Genomic DNA, 16,129 nt, shown 5'->3' on the forward strand with positions numbered 1-16,129 from the left:
GTGCGCTATTAAAATTCCTGCGTTGCCATGTAATGGTTACAGGACAAAGAACAGTTTCTAAACTAAGGCTCTGGTCTGTCCAAGAAGTGAGGGTAAACGGTAGACATGTTCTCTGCTATCCACTTTGTTTTAATTACGCTGAACAAAAAAAATAAAACACAACATGCAACAATTTCAAAGATTTAACTAAGTTGCTGTTCATAAGGAAATCAGTCAATTGAAATACCTTCGTTAGGCCCTAATCTTTGGATTCCACATGACTGGGAATACAGATATCTTTTTTAGAAGATAGGTGTGTGGATCTTGTGTGACCACCATTTGCCTCATGCAGCCTGACACATCTCCTTCGCATAAAGTTGATCAGGCTGTTGATTGTGGCCTGTGGAATGTTGTCCCACTCCCCCTCAATGGCTGTGTGAAGTTGTTGGATATTGGCAGGAACTGGAACACGCTGTCGTACATGTTGATCCAGAGCATCCCAAACACGCTCAATGGGTAACATTATTGGTGTGTATGCAAGCCATGGAAGAACTGGGACATTTACAGCTTAAAGGAATTGTGTAAAGTTCCTTACGACATGGGGCTGTGCATTATCATGCTGAAACATTAGGTGATGACGGCAGTTTAAAGGCACAACAATGGGCCTCAGCATCTTGTCTCGGTATCTCTGTGCATTCAAATTGCATTCTATGGCAACAGCTCTGGTGGACATTCCTTCAGTCAGCATCTCAATTGTACGCTCCCTCAATACTTGAGACATCTATGGCATTGTGTTGTGTGCACAGTTTAGAGTGGCCTTTTATTGTCCCCAGCACAAGGTGCTGTTTAAGCTTCTTGATATGCCACGCCTGTCAGGTGGATGGATTATCTTGGCAAAGGAACATTTTTCACTAAAAGGGATGTAAACAAATTTGTGAACAACATTTTAGAGAAATACGCTTTTTGTGATTATGGAAAATTTATCAGATCTTTTATTTCGACTCATGAAACATTATATTTTTGTTCAGTATATTATTTTGGGTACAGGGGAGGCTAACTTGTTTTTTTTCAAGCATTCGTGGAAGGTTTAGTTAAAATATATTTTGCTGAAGGGAGAGCCATCTATTTTCATTTCAGAGAGGTCCGATTTTCTCCTTGTGACCCTTATTATGAATAGTGTTCACTGCCTTACAATAAAAACATTACAGTGCAATACATTTGATACATTGTATTTGTAGATTCATAAGAGGTCAAATGATTTGCAGTAAAGGTAAGTTCCAACATTTGATAAATATGTTTAATAAACGGTGCATAACCAATTGTAAAGAATGCATTGCATAAAGGTATGTCTGTGAAAATAATGCATAAACAAATGGAAATATTCATGAAAATATATCCAGGAAAAGTTAGTCAAGGATATGTTTTGCATTATTCTGCAAAGGCACACTGCAACACGTAGGTCTCACCAATTTTAATTTCTCTTACAGTAAAAACAGTGTAATACATTTGATAAATTTGATTTGTTGATTTGATTAGTACTAGAGTTATAGTAAGTAATACAGACCAGTTACATCTTCTTCTGACAAAGTAGAAAGGAAAAAGAGGTGTATTTCTCCGGGTGTGAGCTGTTGTGTGCATGGGGAAGAGCAAGAGCAGGACAGGCTGCTGCCACAATTATTACAATTCAGTGACCCTCTTCATTCTCATGATTCAGTTAATTGAAATTAAATTGAAGTCATGTGCACAATTACCAGTTTATATCTGGTTTCTATTGCCGATTCATCCATTGATGTTATTCATTCACTGAGGAGAGAGACACGTTAGCACCTGGGTGCCAACGCATTACGCTATATTTGTCTTCGCCCTTTAAAAGAGAATTTTCCAATTTCTGAAGTAAATCTTTTTTCTGTAAATGGAGTGTTATAAAAGGGTTCAGACACTTTTGTGATTTGGCTTGTTTTTTTACAAACATAAGTGACTCGGGTCACTACTTCATAGGAGAGCCATTAGAAGGTAAACTTTTTCTTTTTTAGGACCACTTTCATGTGCCTTAATAACAAGCCCAGTTGGTTCATTCAACTTTTTCACCCCGGATGCTTTATCTGGACATGGTTTTACACGACCTCCACCAGCCGAAGCTAAGTAGTAACATTAGCATTATGCCTTCTAGTTGCAGTCACTGTACTCATAATATACAGGAGAACGATCGCCTTATGGTGAGGATAGGCGTGCTGCAAGCCCAGCTTCAGAAACAATCGTTAGGCAAGGGTACTTTAAGTTGAGGAAAGGATGAAACAGCGTCAGTGCCACCAATAAGTACACATAGTAGTATAAATCCCCTCGCACAGTCCCCGCAGCCGGACAATTTCTAATGGCTTCTGGAAGGAAATGCTGTAGGAATGCTTAACCGGTGTCGGTCATTCAGCCAACAGAAACTTTCTAACGGTTTTACCAATTAGGCAGCGAGTCAGGGACTGAGCCTTCTCTGGTCTCTCCTCCACCCATTACGGGGTCTGAAATGCCGAAGCCTCCCACCATTAGCTCTGACAAATTGAAAACCCTAGTCATTGGCGACTCTATTACCCGCGATATTAGACTTAAAAAGAATGTACCAGTGACCATACACTGTTTATCAGGGGGCAGCGCTACCAACGTTAAGGCTAATCTGAAGATGGTGCTGGCTAAGGCTAAAACTGGTGAGTGTAGAGAGTATAGGGATATTGTTATGCACATTGGCACCAACGATGTTAGGATGAAACAGTCAGAGGTCACCAAGTGCAACATATCTTCAGCGTGTAAATCAGCTAGAAAGATGTGTTGTCACCGAGTAATTGTCTCTAGCCCCCTCCCAGTTAGGGGGAGTGATGAGCTCTACAGCAGTCGCACACCTAAATCGCTGGTTGAACACTGTTTTCTGACTCTCCAAAAAGATAGAATTTGTAGATAATTGGCCCTCTTTCTGTGACTCACCCACAAACTGGACCTAGCCTGGCCTGCTGAGGAGTGACGGACTCCATCCTAGCTGGAGGGATGCTCTCATCTTATCTACGTACATAGACAGGGCTCTAACACCTCTAGCTCCACAATGAGATAGGGTGCAGGCCAGGCAGCAGGCTGTTAGCCAGCCTGCCAGCTTAGTGGAGTCTGCCACTAGCATAGTCAGTGTAGTCAGCTCAGCTCTTCCCATTGAGGCCGTGACTCGATCTAGGATGGGCAAAACTAAACATGGCGGTGTTCGCTCTAGCAATCTCACTGGAATAAAGACCTCCATTCCTGTCGTTATTGAAAGAGATTGTCATATCTCAAAATAGGGCTACTTAATGTTAGATCACTCACTTCCAAGGCAGTTTTAGTCAATGAACTAATCACTGATCATAATCTTGATGTGATTGGCATGACAAACTTGGCTTAAACCTGATGAATTTACTGTGTTAAATGAGGCCTCTCCTCCAGGTTACAAAAGAGACCATATCCCCACGCATCCTGCAAAGGCAGAGGTGTTGCTAACATTTACGATAGCAAATTTACATTTACAAAAATTACAGCATTTTCATCTTTTGAGCTTCTAGTAATGAAATCTATGCAGCCTAGTCAATCACTTTTTATAGCTACTGGTTACAGGCCTCCTGGGCCGTATACAGCGTTCTTCACTGAGTTCCCTGAATTCCTATCGGACCTTGTAGTCATGGCAGATAATATTCAAATGTTTGGTGACTTTAATATTCACATGGAAAAGTCCACAGACCCATTCCAAAAGGCTTTCGAGTCCAACATGTCTCTGGACCTACTCACTGCCACAGTCATACTCTGGACCTAGTTTTGTCCCGTGGAATAAATATTGTGGATCTTAATGTTGTTCCTCATAATCCTGGACTAGCGGACCACAATTTTATTACATTTGCAATCGCAACAAATAATCTGCTCAGACCCCAACCAAGAATCATGAAAAGCTGTGCTATAAATTCTCGGACAACCCCAAGAATCCTAGATGCCCTTCCAGACTCCCTCCACCTACCCAAGGACGTCAGAGTACAAAAATTGGTTAACCACCTAACTTAGGAACAAAATGAAACCTTGCGTAAAACCCTAGATGCAGTCGCACCCCTAAAAACAAAACATTTGTCATAAGAAACTAGCTCCCTGGTTTATAGAAAATACCCGAGCCCTGAAGCAAGCTTCCATAAAATTGGAATGGAAATGGCACTACACCAAACTGGAAGTCTTCCGATTAGCTTGGAAAGACAGTACCATGCAGTATCGAAGAGCCCTCACTGCTGCTCGATCATCCTATTTTTCCAACTTATTTGAGGAGAATAAGAACAATCCAAAATGTGTTTTTCATACTGTAAGAAAGCTAAATAAAAAGCAGCATTCCCCAAAAGAGGATTACTTTTACTTCAGCAGTAATAAATTAATGAACTTCTTTGACGAAAAGGATCATGATCATTAGAAAGCAAATTACGGACTCCTCTGTAAATCTGCATATTTCTCCAATGCTCAGTTTTCCTGAGTTCGCAAAACACTGCCAGGACCTAGGATCAAGGGAGATTCTCAAGTGGTTAATATTTTATCTCTTGACACACTGATGAAAATAGTCATGGCCTCTAAAACTTCAAGCTGCATACTGGACCCTATTCCAACTAAACTACTGAAAGTGCTGCTTCCTGTGCTTGGCCCTCCTATGTTGAACATAATAAACGCCTCCTGTGTACCAAACTCACTAAAATTGGCAGTAATAAAGCCACTCTTGAAAAAGCCAAACCTTGACCCAGAAAATATAAAAACTATCGGCCTATATCGAATATCACATTCCTCTCAAAAATTTGAGAAAAAGCTGTTGTGCAGTAACTCACTGCCTTCCTGAAGACAAACAATGTATACAAAATCCTTCAGTCTGGTTTTAGACCCCATCATAGCACTGAGACTGCACTCTTAAAGGTGGTAAATTACCTTTTAATGGTGCCAGACCAAGGCTCTGCATCTGTCCTTGGGCTCCTAGACCTTTGTGCTGCTTTTGATACCATCAATCACCACATTATTTTGGAGAGATTGGAAACCCAAATTTGTTTACAAGGACAAGTTCTGGCCTGGTTTAAATTTTAACTGTCTGAAAGACATCAGTTTGTCTCTGTGGATGGTTTGTCCTCTGACAAATCAACTGTAAATGTTGGTGTTCCTCAAGGTTCTGTTTTAGGACCATTATTGTTTTCACTATATATTTTACCTCTTTGGAATGTCATTCGGAAACATAATGTTAACTTTCACTGCTATGCAGACGATACACAGCTGTACATTTTTACGAAACATGGTGTAGCCCCAAAATTGCCCTCCCTGGAAGCCTGTGTTTCAGACATAAGGAAGTGGATGGCGGCAAATGTTTTACTTTTATACTCAGACAAAACAGAGATGCTAGTTCTAGGTCCCAAGAAACAAAGAGATCTTCTATTGGATCTGACAATTAATCTTGATGGTTGTACAGTTGTCTCAAATAAAAATGTGAAGGATCTTCGCGTTACTCTGAACCCTGATCTCTCTTTTGATGAACAATCAAGACTGTTTCAAGGACAGCTGTTTTTCCATCGACGTAACATTGCAAAAATCTGAAACTTTCTGTCCAAAAATTATGCAGAAAATGTATCCATGCTTTTGTCACTTCTGGTTTAGACTACTGCAATGCTCTACTTTCCGGCTACCCGGATAAAGCACTAAATAAACTTCAGATAGTGCTAAACATGGCTGCTAGAATCTTGACTTGAACCAAAAAATGTGATCATATTACTCCAGTGCTAGCCTCTCTAAACTGGCTTCCTGTTATGGCTAGGGCTGATTTCAAGGATTTACTGCTAACCTACAAAGAATTACATGGGCTTGCTCTGACCTATCTTTCTGATTTGGTCCTGCCGTACATACCTACATGTACGCTACGGTCACAAGACGCAGGCCTCCTTATTGTCCCTAGAATTTCTAAGCAAACAGCTGGAGGCAGGGCTTTCTCCTATAGACCTGCAGATTCATGCATGGTATTATCAGTTGGGATTATGGTTAATTGTTTAGCAAGCTAGCTACATGTCAAAACATAAACCTTCACCATGCAAGTAACAATTTCACTGTACCATTTACACCTTCTGTATCCTGTGCATGTGACAAATAAACATTGATATTTTTTGTTTATCAGTGACCGTAATGTGAAAAATAACCTAACCTGCACGAAAGTCGGACTAGGATATAGGCCTATATAAAGTGTTTTTTTAACTTCTACTATAACCACTTTTAGAAATATTTGGTTGTTTACTAATCTTTGGATGTTTACTACATTACCTTATTCACTCTGTTTAGCACATGGCCTCACATGTGAATCTTTAAAGAGATGGGTGGGGCTAAGGCTTAAGAGGGTGTGAACGATGCTGAATAGGTGTAGACAAAGAAAAGCTCTCCAGTAGGTGTACCAAAACATTCAAGGGCCATTTTGATGGGGTAAACAAGTTGATCAACTTTCAAAGCAGAATTGCTTTCCCATTGTTCCTCAACTGCATTGTATGATATACCATTTTCTAGCTCTGAGTCTCGATTTTATCCAATGTAAAAAACACAATTTCAAATGTTGCTACATAGGACTGAATCTAACTAGTGGGTCACAAATACAAATATTGGGTGGTCAGGGTCAATGGGTTCCGGGGTCAACACCCTTTTAGGTGAGTCTGGGGGCATGCCCCTCAGGAGATATTTTTTTACCTTTTCACACATACAAACGGGTGTGATCATTCCACAGTTGTCCCTGCAGCATACGCTCAAACCGGTGTGATTAGAGCGCTTATTCAGAGCATTTGAGCTGGCCACACAGTTTTTACACAGAAATATTTTGCACAAACACAGTCCTTACAAATTTATGTCCAGAATGTGACCAGTTTATTTTTGGATGCAATGTTCAAACATTCACAGAAGTAGCTACAGCATAACACATAACATCCAAACTGGAAAACGTAGGCTATATTTGTCCTAGCATTGAAAGAGGTGACTGAGGACAGATTGAAGTAACACAAGCGGTCATATTTTTATAACTCTCGGCTGACAGAAACTGCTATATGAATTAGCTAATAGCAATTACTATTTATAATTAATCACATCATAGTTGAGCTCACCACTGATCAAAATAATTGAGTAAAACACTTTCTAGAAATTGAAAGTAATCCGATGATGGGTAGTTTGTGCACGCCACCATGTTTGTTTTTTCGCATCAACCAAAAATAATAAGAGGAGACAAGATGAGTTTGGTCTGTTTATAGTATGCGTGTTTTGTGTCGTCTACGATCATTCACTTCCCTTCATTCACTTCTGGAAGTTTACCAGAAAGAAGAGTGAACCATTCCTTCACCTTATTATAACATCTTTGGTCTGACAGATGTTTACGTGACACCCAGAATGCATTCTATAATGTCAATAAACATGGCGCCATACATACACATAGCATTAGCTAATTATAATCAGTACAACCTTCAAAAAAGTATTTTACACCCATCATGAGTGTACATTACAATCTATGCAATAATCGGAATGCATTATTTGTCACCAGTACTGTTAAAACTGGAAATACATTATTCTCCATCCATACACACATATATATATATATATATATATATATATATATACACACACATACATACTGTATGCGCCTACAGTAGAAACGACAACACGATATACAGAAAATATGGAGATTACTTTGATAGGAACGCACACATGTCCAAAGTTATTATTTGTAAGGAAAACAACAAAGCAATGCGAGCACCAACCAGAAAATGTTCCAATTCGTGCAAGACTGCACAAATATCTGCATACTTGATCTGTGCAAACATTGGTGAAGTGCATGGGCTGGTGCTCGAAGAGAGAAGTTTGTCCATCTCAGTAAAGCCTCAAACATAAATTGTCTGTAATGCTGAAATGGGCTACATCTATGTAAATTAATGAGGAGGTGGAACACACCTCAAATTAAACTGTTGTTTGAAAATATAACTTGTTAGAAAATAATTTGAAATTGACAAGTTGAAACACAGCCTATAGATAATTAGCAGGCAGCGCATGTTAACTGTCCTGTTGCCTAATAATCACAGTTTGGAACAGAGTGCATTCTGACATCACGTCCATAAAACAACTCATGCTGGGGTGACCGATAGAGATATTTGGAACTCACATATGAAAATGTTAAGAAATAGCTGTGAAATTGTTGTTTCTGGTGCATTTTGAAGGTAAAATACATCCAAATCTTTCCTGAAAATGTTTTCAATATATCCCAACCACAACTGAAATACAAATAATGTTGCTATTACTTTAAACTGTTGTTGGTAGTAGATTGACTGTGATTAAGTCAGTTTTGGGGTGCGTTCAGTTTAATTGAACATTGCTACGTTGCGCAATGGCTTGAAATGAACATCAAGTTTCCCCAAAACGTTCTTCAATGTTCTTGAACAGAGGTAGCCTACGTTTGCTCCGTTTGGTGGGGGTGGCGGGGTGTGGCTTGAAGCTTGAAGGGCAGCGGTGCATTTTGAACCCACAACCTAACCCCTCCCAGTTTTTCAACTGGTCACTCAGAACAGCACTGTTTCTGTTTAGTTGAACGTTGCGTTACCTTTCTTCATACTGAACGCAGCCTTAGTGACTTTTCTACTCCAAAATTAATTGAGATAAAATGATGGTGAGACCATTAGAGTATAATTTTCCTTTGCAAAATGAACAACATAATAGTCCATATTATAAGGATGGTGTGTTATTTAGCAATAAGCATTAACACCTGTATTCCAACTGATGCAGCATACAATAAGCTATGGGTTGCCCATCTGTATTTATGCTAAACATTAGCTAGATCAGTGCTTCACAAATGTTTTCAGTCATGCCCCGCCTTTCATCATGGGGGATGAATTCAATGAACTGCTACTATTGTTAAACAAAAATATGGTATAAGAATACCTTTAATTCATCAAGAAACAGTACATACAAACACCAGTACCTTTTCCCTTCCATATTGAAATCAAGATGAAAAAAATCACAAAGGATGAATAAACCAGGTTACTGCTATGCATCTCTGTCAATTTTTTATGTTGATCTTCTCAACTAAAATAAATCATAAATGTGGTTCTGGAAGTATTCTTAGGGTGACTATTAACATGAGGAGTGCTTTAAGCATTAGCATGAGGAGTGAGCAATAACATGTGTTTTCTAAACATACTGTACATAAGGATAGGTGAATGCTGCTGGTGAGAGTCTGTGAGACAGGCAGGCTGTTTCTGTTTGGGGAGAGAAACAGGCTTGATGGCACTAGGCTCAATGCCTAGTGCCTGAGGTTCAGAGAAACAGCCCTTCTCTAATTATTTAACCTATTAGAAAACCAGTTTAATTAAAGTTTATAATACTACCAACATTGTCTTTGAACTCACAAAATTTAGCCCAATATAACCATTACCAATTTCCACTTGTTTAGAGAAATAGTGCTCACATGAGATGCACATCTTTTCACTTCGCAATAGAAACCTTATCAATTTGAAAAATATTATTTTCTATATAATTCTTATTTATGATTATGAATTTACCATGTTAAATGTGACTGTACTTCTTTATTTTTTATGATATCTCACAGAATGAAGGGTTTCTAAAAAAAGAGGCGGGAGAGAGAAAGATAGGAGCTATTGCTCCATCTCCTTACAAGCCATGCACAACTTTTACTTCACAAGCCACAGCCTCTGAGGAACATGCCAAACCAAAAGCAGAATTTGTGGCTAGGGGGGATCCAATCATAAAATTATGAATTAGTAGTACTGTGTACTGTAAAAACACAGAAAGCCAGTAGCTACGGTGGGGAAATGATTTCCAATCCAACAAGTTCATCATGGTCTATTATTGAGGGGGTTAAATTAGTCTGTCTCTAATATAGGGGAAGGTCATGACCCCGCTGTCCCCCCCACAAGTTACACGCCTGCACACACTCAATCACACACGCAAGGTTGTTTGATGCTTCCTCGCTGTACCCAGTAGAATAAGAAACAATGGCCCTCTGTTTCTTTCTCTAGTCCTGTCTTCATCCTTTCCATTTTCCAGTCTTGTCAGCACTGTAGAAGTGATGGGTAAAGCCATCCAAAAACCACTAGCTGCTACGTTGACATGTAGCATTAGTAAAAGAATAAACATACTGCACTCTTTAGAATGAGCTTTGAGTCTCTGTTACTACTCATCTGCCTCATATTAGGGATGCATTACGTCTTTTAAACATCTTGCAACCAAATTATAATGATTTGCATGTAAAAATAACATTTTCAAATGTGTCAAAAGACCAAATGTAATATTGAGCATCAAATTGGTCTTCTGAGCATAAGAAAAGGTCAAAGAAAAAACATTTGTCTGACAGACTAGAAGAATGCTTTCACCATTTCATCTCAGGCCAATAGTCACACATCCACTTACTGATTGTGAAAGATCATCGGTCTTCTACTTTCAATCAATACGTTTTCTACATCTGCTTTGAAGTGTCTCCGTGAGAAACCAATCGCGTGTCAGCTTGGAGGTGCTCAATAGCACTGTCCGTTCCACATAAAGATCATGTCGGAGCAGCTGCTTGCAAAGTTACCTGAGGTGAATTTAATGAGGAACATCCCATCTACACATGGCAGTAAAACAATTGTGTTTGTATCCACATTCAGTGTGATATGGCTGTGCTACCTCATGGTGTAAGCACCGTATGAGAGATGAATTGCAACAGAAATTGACGCATCATTTAATGCAATGGGATACATCCATTTTGTGATTGAATCATTTCAAATCTTTGTACATTTCGGAAGAAAATTACAGATGATAAATGATAGAGGACAAATAAACATGCACACTAAGAGGAATTGGAGATCCTTTGTCACAGGCACAGCAGAGCTTATTCACCCCCACCGTGTTTTAACATATCATTCTTAAGTTTTTGTTCTGGTGCATCAAATACAGTCTCCTACAAGCCCAATCTGTTATGTGGATGAGATGTCAAGGTCTCAAAGCTCACATTTCTTCCAGGCAGAGCTAAGAATCTCCCTGTTCACTCATGACTGCACGGCCAGGCACGACTCCAATACCATCATTAAATTTGCCGATGACACAACAGTGGTAGGCCTGATCACAGACAACAACGAGGCAGCCTATAGGGAGGAAGTCAGAGGCCTGGCCGTGTGGTGCCAGGACAACAACCTCTCCCTCAACGTGATCAAGACAAAGGAGATGATTGTGGACTACAGGAAAAAGGGGACCGAGCACGCCCCCATTCTCATCGACGGGGCTGCAGTGGAGCAGGTTGAGAGCTTCAAGTTCCTTGGTGTCCACATCACAAACAAACTAACATGGTCCAAGCACACCAAGACAGTCGTGAAGCGGGCACGACAATACCTATTCCCCCTCAGGAGACTGAAAAGATTTGGCATGAATCCTCAGATCCTCAAAAAGTTGTACAGCTGCACCATCGAGAGCATCCTGACTGGTTGCATCACTGCCTGGTATGGCGACTGCTCGGCCTCCGACCGCAAGGCACTACAGAGGGTAGTGCGAACGGCCCAGTACATCACTGGGGCCAAGCTTCCTGCCAGGAATAGGTTTTGTCGTGCCCGTTTCACGACTGTCTTGGTGTGCTTGGACCATGTTAGTTTGTTCACCGGACGTGCTACCTGTCCCAGACCTGCTGGAACCCTGACCTGTTCACCGGACGTGCTACCTGTGCCAGACCTGCTGTTTTCAACTCTCTAGAGACAGCAGGAGCGGTAGAGATACTCTCAAAGATCAGCTATGAAAAAGCCAACTGACACTTACTCTTGAGTTGCTGACTTGTTGCACCCTCGACAACTACTATGATAATTATTATTTGACCATGCTGGTCATTTATGAACATTTGAACATCTTGGCCATGTGCTGTTATAATCTCCACCCGGCACAGCCAGAAGAGGACTGGCCACCCCTCATAGCCTGGTTCCTCTCTAGATTTCTTCCAAGGTTTTGGCCTTTCTAGGGAGTTTTTCCTAGCCACCGTGCTTCTACACCTGCATTGCTTGCTGTTTGGGGATTTAGGCTGGGTTTCTGTACAGCACTTTGCGATATCAGCTGATGTCAGAAGGGCTATATAAATACATTTGATTTGATTTGATTTGATTTGCCATCCAGGACCTCTATACCAGGCGGTGTCAGAGGAAGGCCCTAAAAATTGTCAAAGACCCTAGCCATAGACTGTTCTCTCTACTACCACACGGCAAGCGGTACCAAAGCACCAAGTCTAGGTCCAAGAGGCTTCTACCCCCAAGCCATAAATCTCCTGAACATCTAGTCAAATGGCTGCCCAGATTATTTGTATTGCCCTCCCTCACACCACCCCTCCACACCCCTGCCACTCTCTGCTGTCATCTATGCATAGTCACTTTAATAACTCTACCTACATGTACATACTACCTCAACTAACCAGTGCCCCCGCACATTGACTCTGTACCAGCACCCCCCTTTGTATATTGTTATTTTTTACTGCTGCACTTTAATTACTTATTACTTTTATCTCTTATTCTTATCTGTATTTGTTTTTGAAAAGGCACTGTTGGTTAGGGGCTCTTAAGTAAGCATTTCACTGTAAGGTCTACACCTGTTGAATTCGGCGCATGTGACTAATACAATTGGATTTGATTTGATTTGAATCTGTCAGATGCTACAGAGCTTCCCAGAGAGTTAAGGACAAGGCAGACTCCAAATGTCATACAGTAGCTATTGTGCTGTTCAGCAGTATTCTGAAAAAACTTTCCACAATGGATTTATTGTGTGTTTCCAAATGCACTTTGCGGAATATTCCACATAAGTAGAGAACAGAGAAAAGGCAATATTGCATTGATTGCAAAAATGTCTTGTAAAAGCTGTTATAATATGCAAATGCCAGTCAGCTGCTGCTCTCCACTTCTCTAAAAGTCCCAGTAGTTGCATTCTGATTAACATGTGGTTTTGTCAAAGACCTAGCTTCACGCATTTACATTTTTCATGACTTTTATAGCCATATGTGTATATAAAACATAAAGCACATACACATGGGAGGGAGAGAGAGAGATGGCGTGAGTGAGAGGGATGCAGAGGAAGGGTGGCAAAAAAGAGGTAGCACAAAATAGAGCAGGAGAGAGGAACATTTGCAGGAAAATGTTATATCTCTAGGATGGGCATGTACAGATGACTGAAGCATGTAAATTGGGATTAAGGGTCTCACTGCCATGAGGAGAGCAGGCAGGGATGATGGGGAAGGGTGGGCACAGCAAAAGTCAAGGAGACAAGCTGCCACACGCCAGATGGGACATGATCTTAACAATTCAAACAGAGCACACCTCGCCACTTGCGAAACCGTTAAATATGATACCATTGACACCATACTGTAGACGCGCAACCCAAGCCTTCAATCCATAAACACCAACAAAGCACGGAGCCATGATGGGTTTTGATATACACTACCGGTCAAAAGTTTTAGATCACCTACACATTCAAGAGTTTTTATTTATTTTTTACTAGTTTCTACATCAACCGCCAGGAATGGAAGACCCAGAGTTACCTCAACCGCTGTGCCTTTGTGAGACACGGTGTGGGTGAAGGGATGATATCTGCATGTGTATTTCCCACTGCAAAGCATGGTTTGATTTGATTTGGAGAAGGAGGTGTTATGGTGTGGGGGTGCTTTGCTGGTGACACTGTCTGTGATTTATTTATAATTCAAGACACACTTAACCAGCATGGTTACCACAGCATTCTGAAGTGATGCGCCATCCCATCTGGCTTGGGCTTAGTGGGACTATCATTTGTTTTCAACAGGACAATGACCCAACACACCTCCAGGCTGTGTAAGGGCTATTGTACCAAGAAGGAGAGTGATGGAGTGCTACATCAGATGACCTGGCCCCACAATCCCCGACCTCAACAAAATTGAGATGGTTTGGGAAGAGTTGGACCGCAGAGTGAAAGAAAAGCAGCCAACAAGTGCTCAGCATATGTGGGAACTCCTTCAAGACTGTTGGAAAAGCATTTAAGGTGAAGCTGGTTGAGAGAATGCCAAGAGTGTGCAAAGCTGTCATCAAGGCAGAGTGGCAATTTGAAGAATCTCAAATATAAAATATATTTTAATTTGTTTAAGACTTTTTCTACAATGTAGAAAATAGTAAAAATAAAGTAAAACCCTTGAATGAGTATGTGTTCTAAAACTTTTGACCGGTAGTGTGCTCATGCACACACAATCACAGAGGACACCTGTGTCATTTCAGCAAGTGTTTCTGATCTCACTTACCAACCTCCACACTACTAAGACAAGTTTAGGTCCTGAAAAACCAGTACAACACTCACATGCGAAGGATTCGTCGGCCAGAACATTGAGGCAGGCAGCCCCATTCTCGCAGGGATCAGGCTCGTAAACTTCCCCTGCAAGATACGGGGAGACAAGAACACAGGGTCCCATGGGGTTAGAGAACAACCCTCTGCTCATTAAAATGGTCAGACAGCTGGATCAGCCAGCAGTACTGATGATACTTTAATGAAGTATTTTGAGTAGCTTGAGTCCTTAGAATTACTTAATAAAAGCCTTGACACGGCAAATTCCCTGTGAGTCTTTTTTTTGGCAAAATAATCTAATGAGGGAGAATTGGAACCCCAAGTCTGATTAGAACTCAAACCAGTTCAGAGAGTGAGTTGGTGTCAGACTGGTCACAAGCTTCTATTGGGTTGGTAATATGCACAGAACGCTACTCCATCTTCAAAGTCAAAGTTTGCGGGCATGACTCATTCTAATTGGCCTAGCTTTGCTCTGATGTTTGATAATCTTTACACACTGCTCTTAAACACCCTCCTCTAAAGTGGATCCATGTGTGTAGTCACTATTACGGTTTAAAATGTTCCTGGCATGTAAAAAATATTCCATCCCGAGAATAAATCACTTTTCTCCAAGGTAACCTGGTATTTCCTGCCAAAACCCAGGTAACCTGGCATTTCCTACCAAAACCGGAAGTGTCATTCTAAAGCAGAGACGTAAGAGGTTGAACTTCACTGATAGTCTTTCAATCATCTGCGAGATTTCAGATCAGAGCCTCGCTTGTGCACATTTGTTGATATTCTTTGCTCGTTAGCGAGTTATTAGCCCAGTTATAGATAGGTATAGATCAGCAAATGGGGAGTTACTGTTTTCTACAAGAGCACAAAACGTGAAGGCTACATTTCAAACTGTCTTTGAAAAGCCAGTCAGGTATAAAGCTTGTCTTAATTAAAAGGGAAGGGTTGTATTTTGAGACAGGCTTGAATATGCAAATAAACCAATAGGCAGAGGGGTAGCCTACATTGTCTAATTTTCTGTATGGTAATAATAATTCATTGTATTTTGTAAAGTGGTTTCTTGCGAATACAACACAATAGCATTTACAGTCACCTATTTGGCCCCTGGTGTTACAGACCAAGTCATGCATTAATGGCAAGCTTTTCATAATGTAAAATGTTTTTAAAAGTCTCATGCAATGTAGGCCTGCATTGAACACCACATATAGTCCACTATAGGCTATATCATATAAATCAAAAGCTATTCCCATGTGAAAATGTTATCCTTTAAGGATCTGCCCCTTTTTTTCAATTTTAGCCTAAAATGACATACCCAAATTTGACTGCCTGTAGCTCAGGACCTGAAGCAAGGATATGCATATTCCTGATACCATTTGAAAGGAAACACTTAGAAGTTTGTGGAAATGTGGAAGTAATTGTCACGACTCCTGCCGAGGGTGACTCCTCTCCCTGTTCGGGTGGGGCTCGGCGGTCGTCGTCACCGGCCTACTAGCTGCCACCAATCCCTTTTTCCCTTTTCTGTTGGTTTTGTCTTGATTGTTTGCACCTGTGTATGATTAGTGTTTAGTTTAGTATTTAAGCCCGTTTCCCCACCTGTTCTGTGTGCGGGCTTACTTTCTGTTGTCGTCTGTTGTTTATGCAGTGGTACATGTTATAGGATCCTTGTGTTTGTTGGATCAAACCCAGTTGTGTTTTCGTGGGTGTACTTTTCTTTTACGGTGAAATTCATTAAAAGCCCGTTAGCAACTACTCCTGTTTCCTGCGCCTGACTCCACACCCACTACTGCAAGCGTTACAGTAATGTAGGAGAAAG

General features: G+C 40.8%; 1 protein-coding gene across 3 annotated transcripts in view; it reads right to left on the reverse strand.

The window, feature by feature from the left end:
* Nucleotides 1-16,129, reverse strand: part of LOC115199761 (EGF-like repeat and discoidin I-like domain-containing protein 3) — a 301,549-nt gene that overhangs the window by 245,047 nt on the left and 40,373 nt on the right. For 2 of the 3 annotated variants that reach the window (XM_029762171.1, XM_029762170.1), the window contains exon 2: nucleotides 14,338-14,412. The exons of the other annotated variant lie outside the window; for it this stretch is intronic. In XM_029762171.1, coding sequence (XP_029618031.1) covers nucleotides 14,338-14,412 — 75 coding nt within the window. The remainder of the gene's footprint in view (nucleotides 1-14,337; nucleotides 14,413-16,129) is intronic. 3 annotated transcript variants of the gene reach the window in all.

The sequence above is a fragment of the Salmo trutta genome, chromosome 9 (assembly GCF_901001165.1).
Source record: "Salmo trutta chromosome 9, fSalTru1.1, whole genome shotgun sequence".
NCBI classification, from domain to species: Eukaryota; Metazoa; Chordata; class Actinopteri; order Salmoniformes; family Salmonidae; genus Salmo; species Salmo trutta.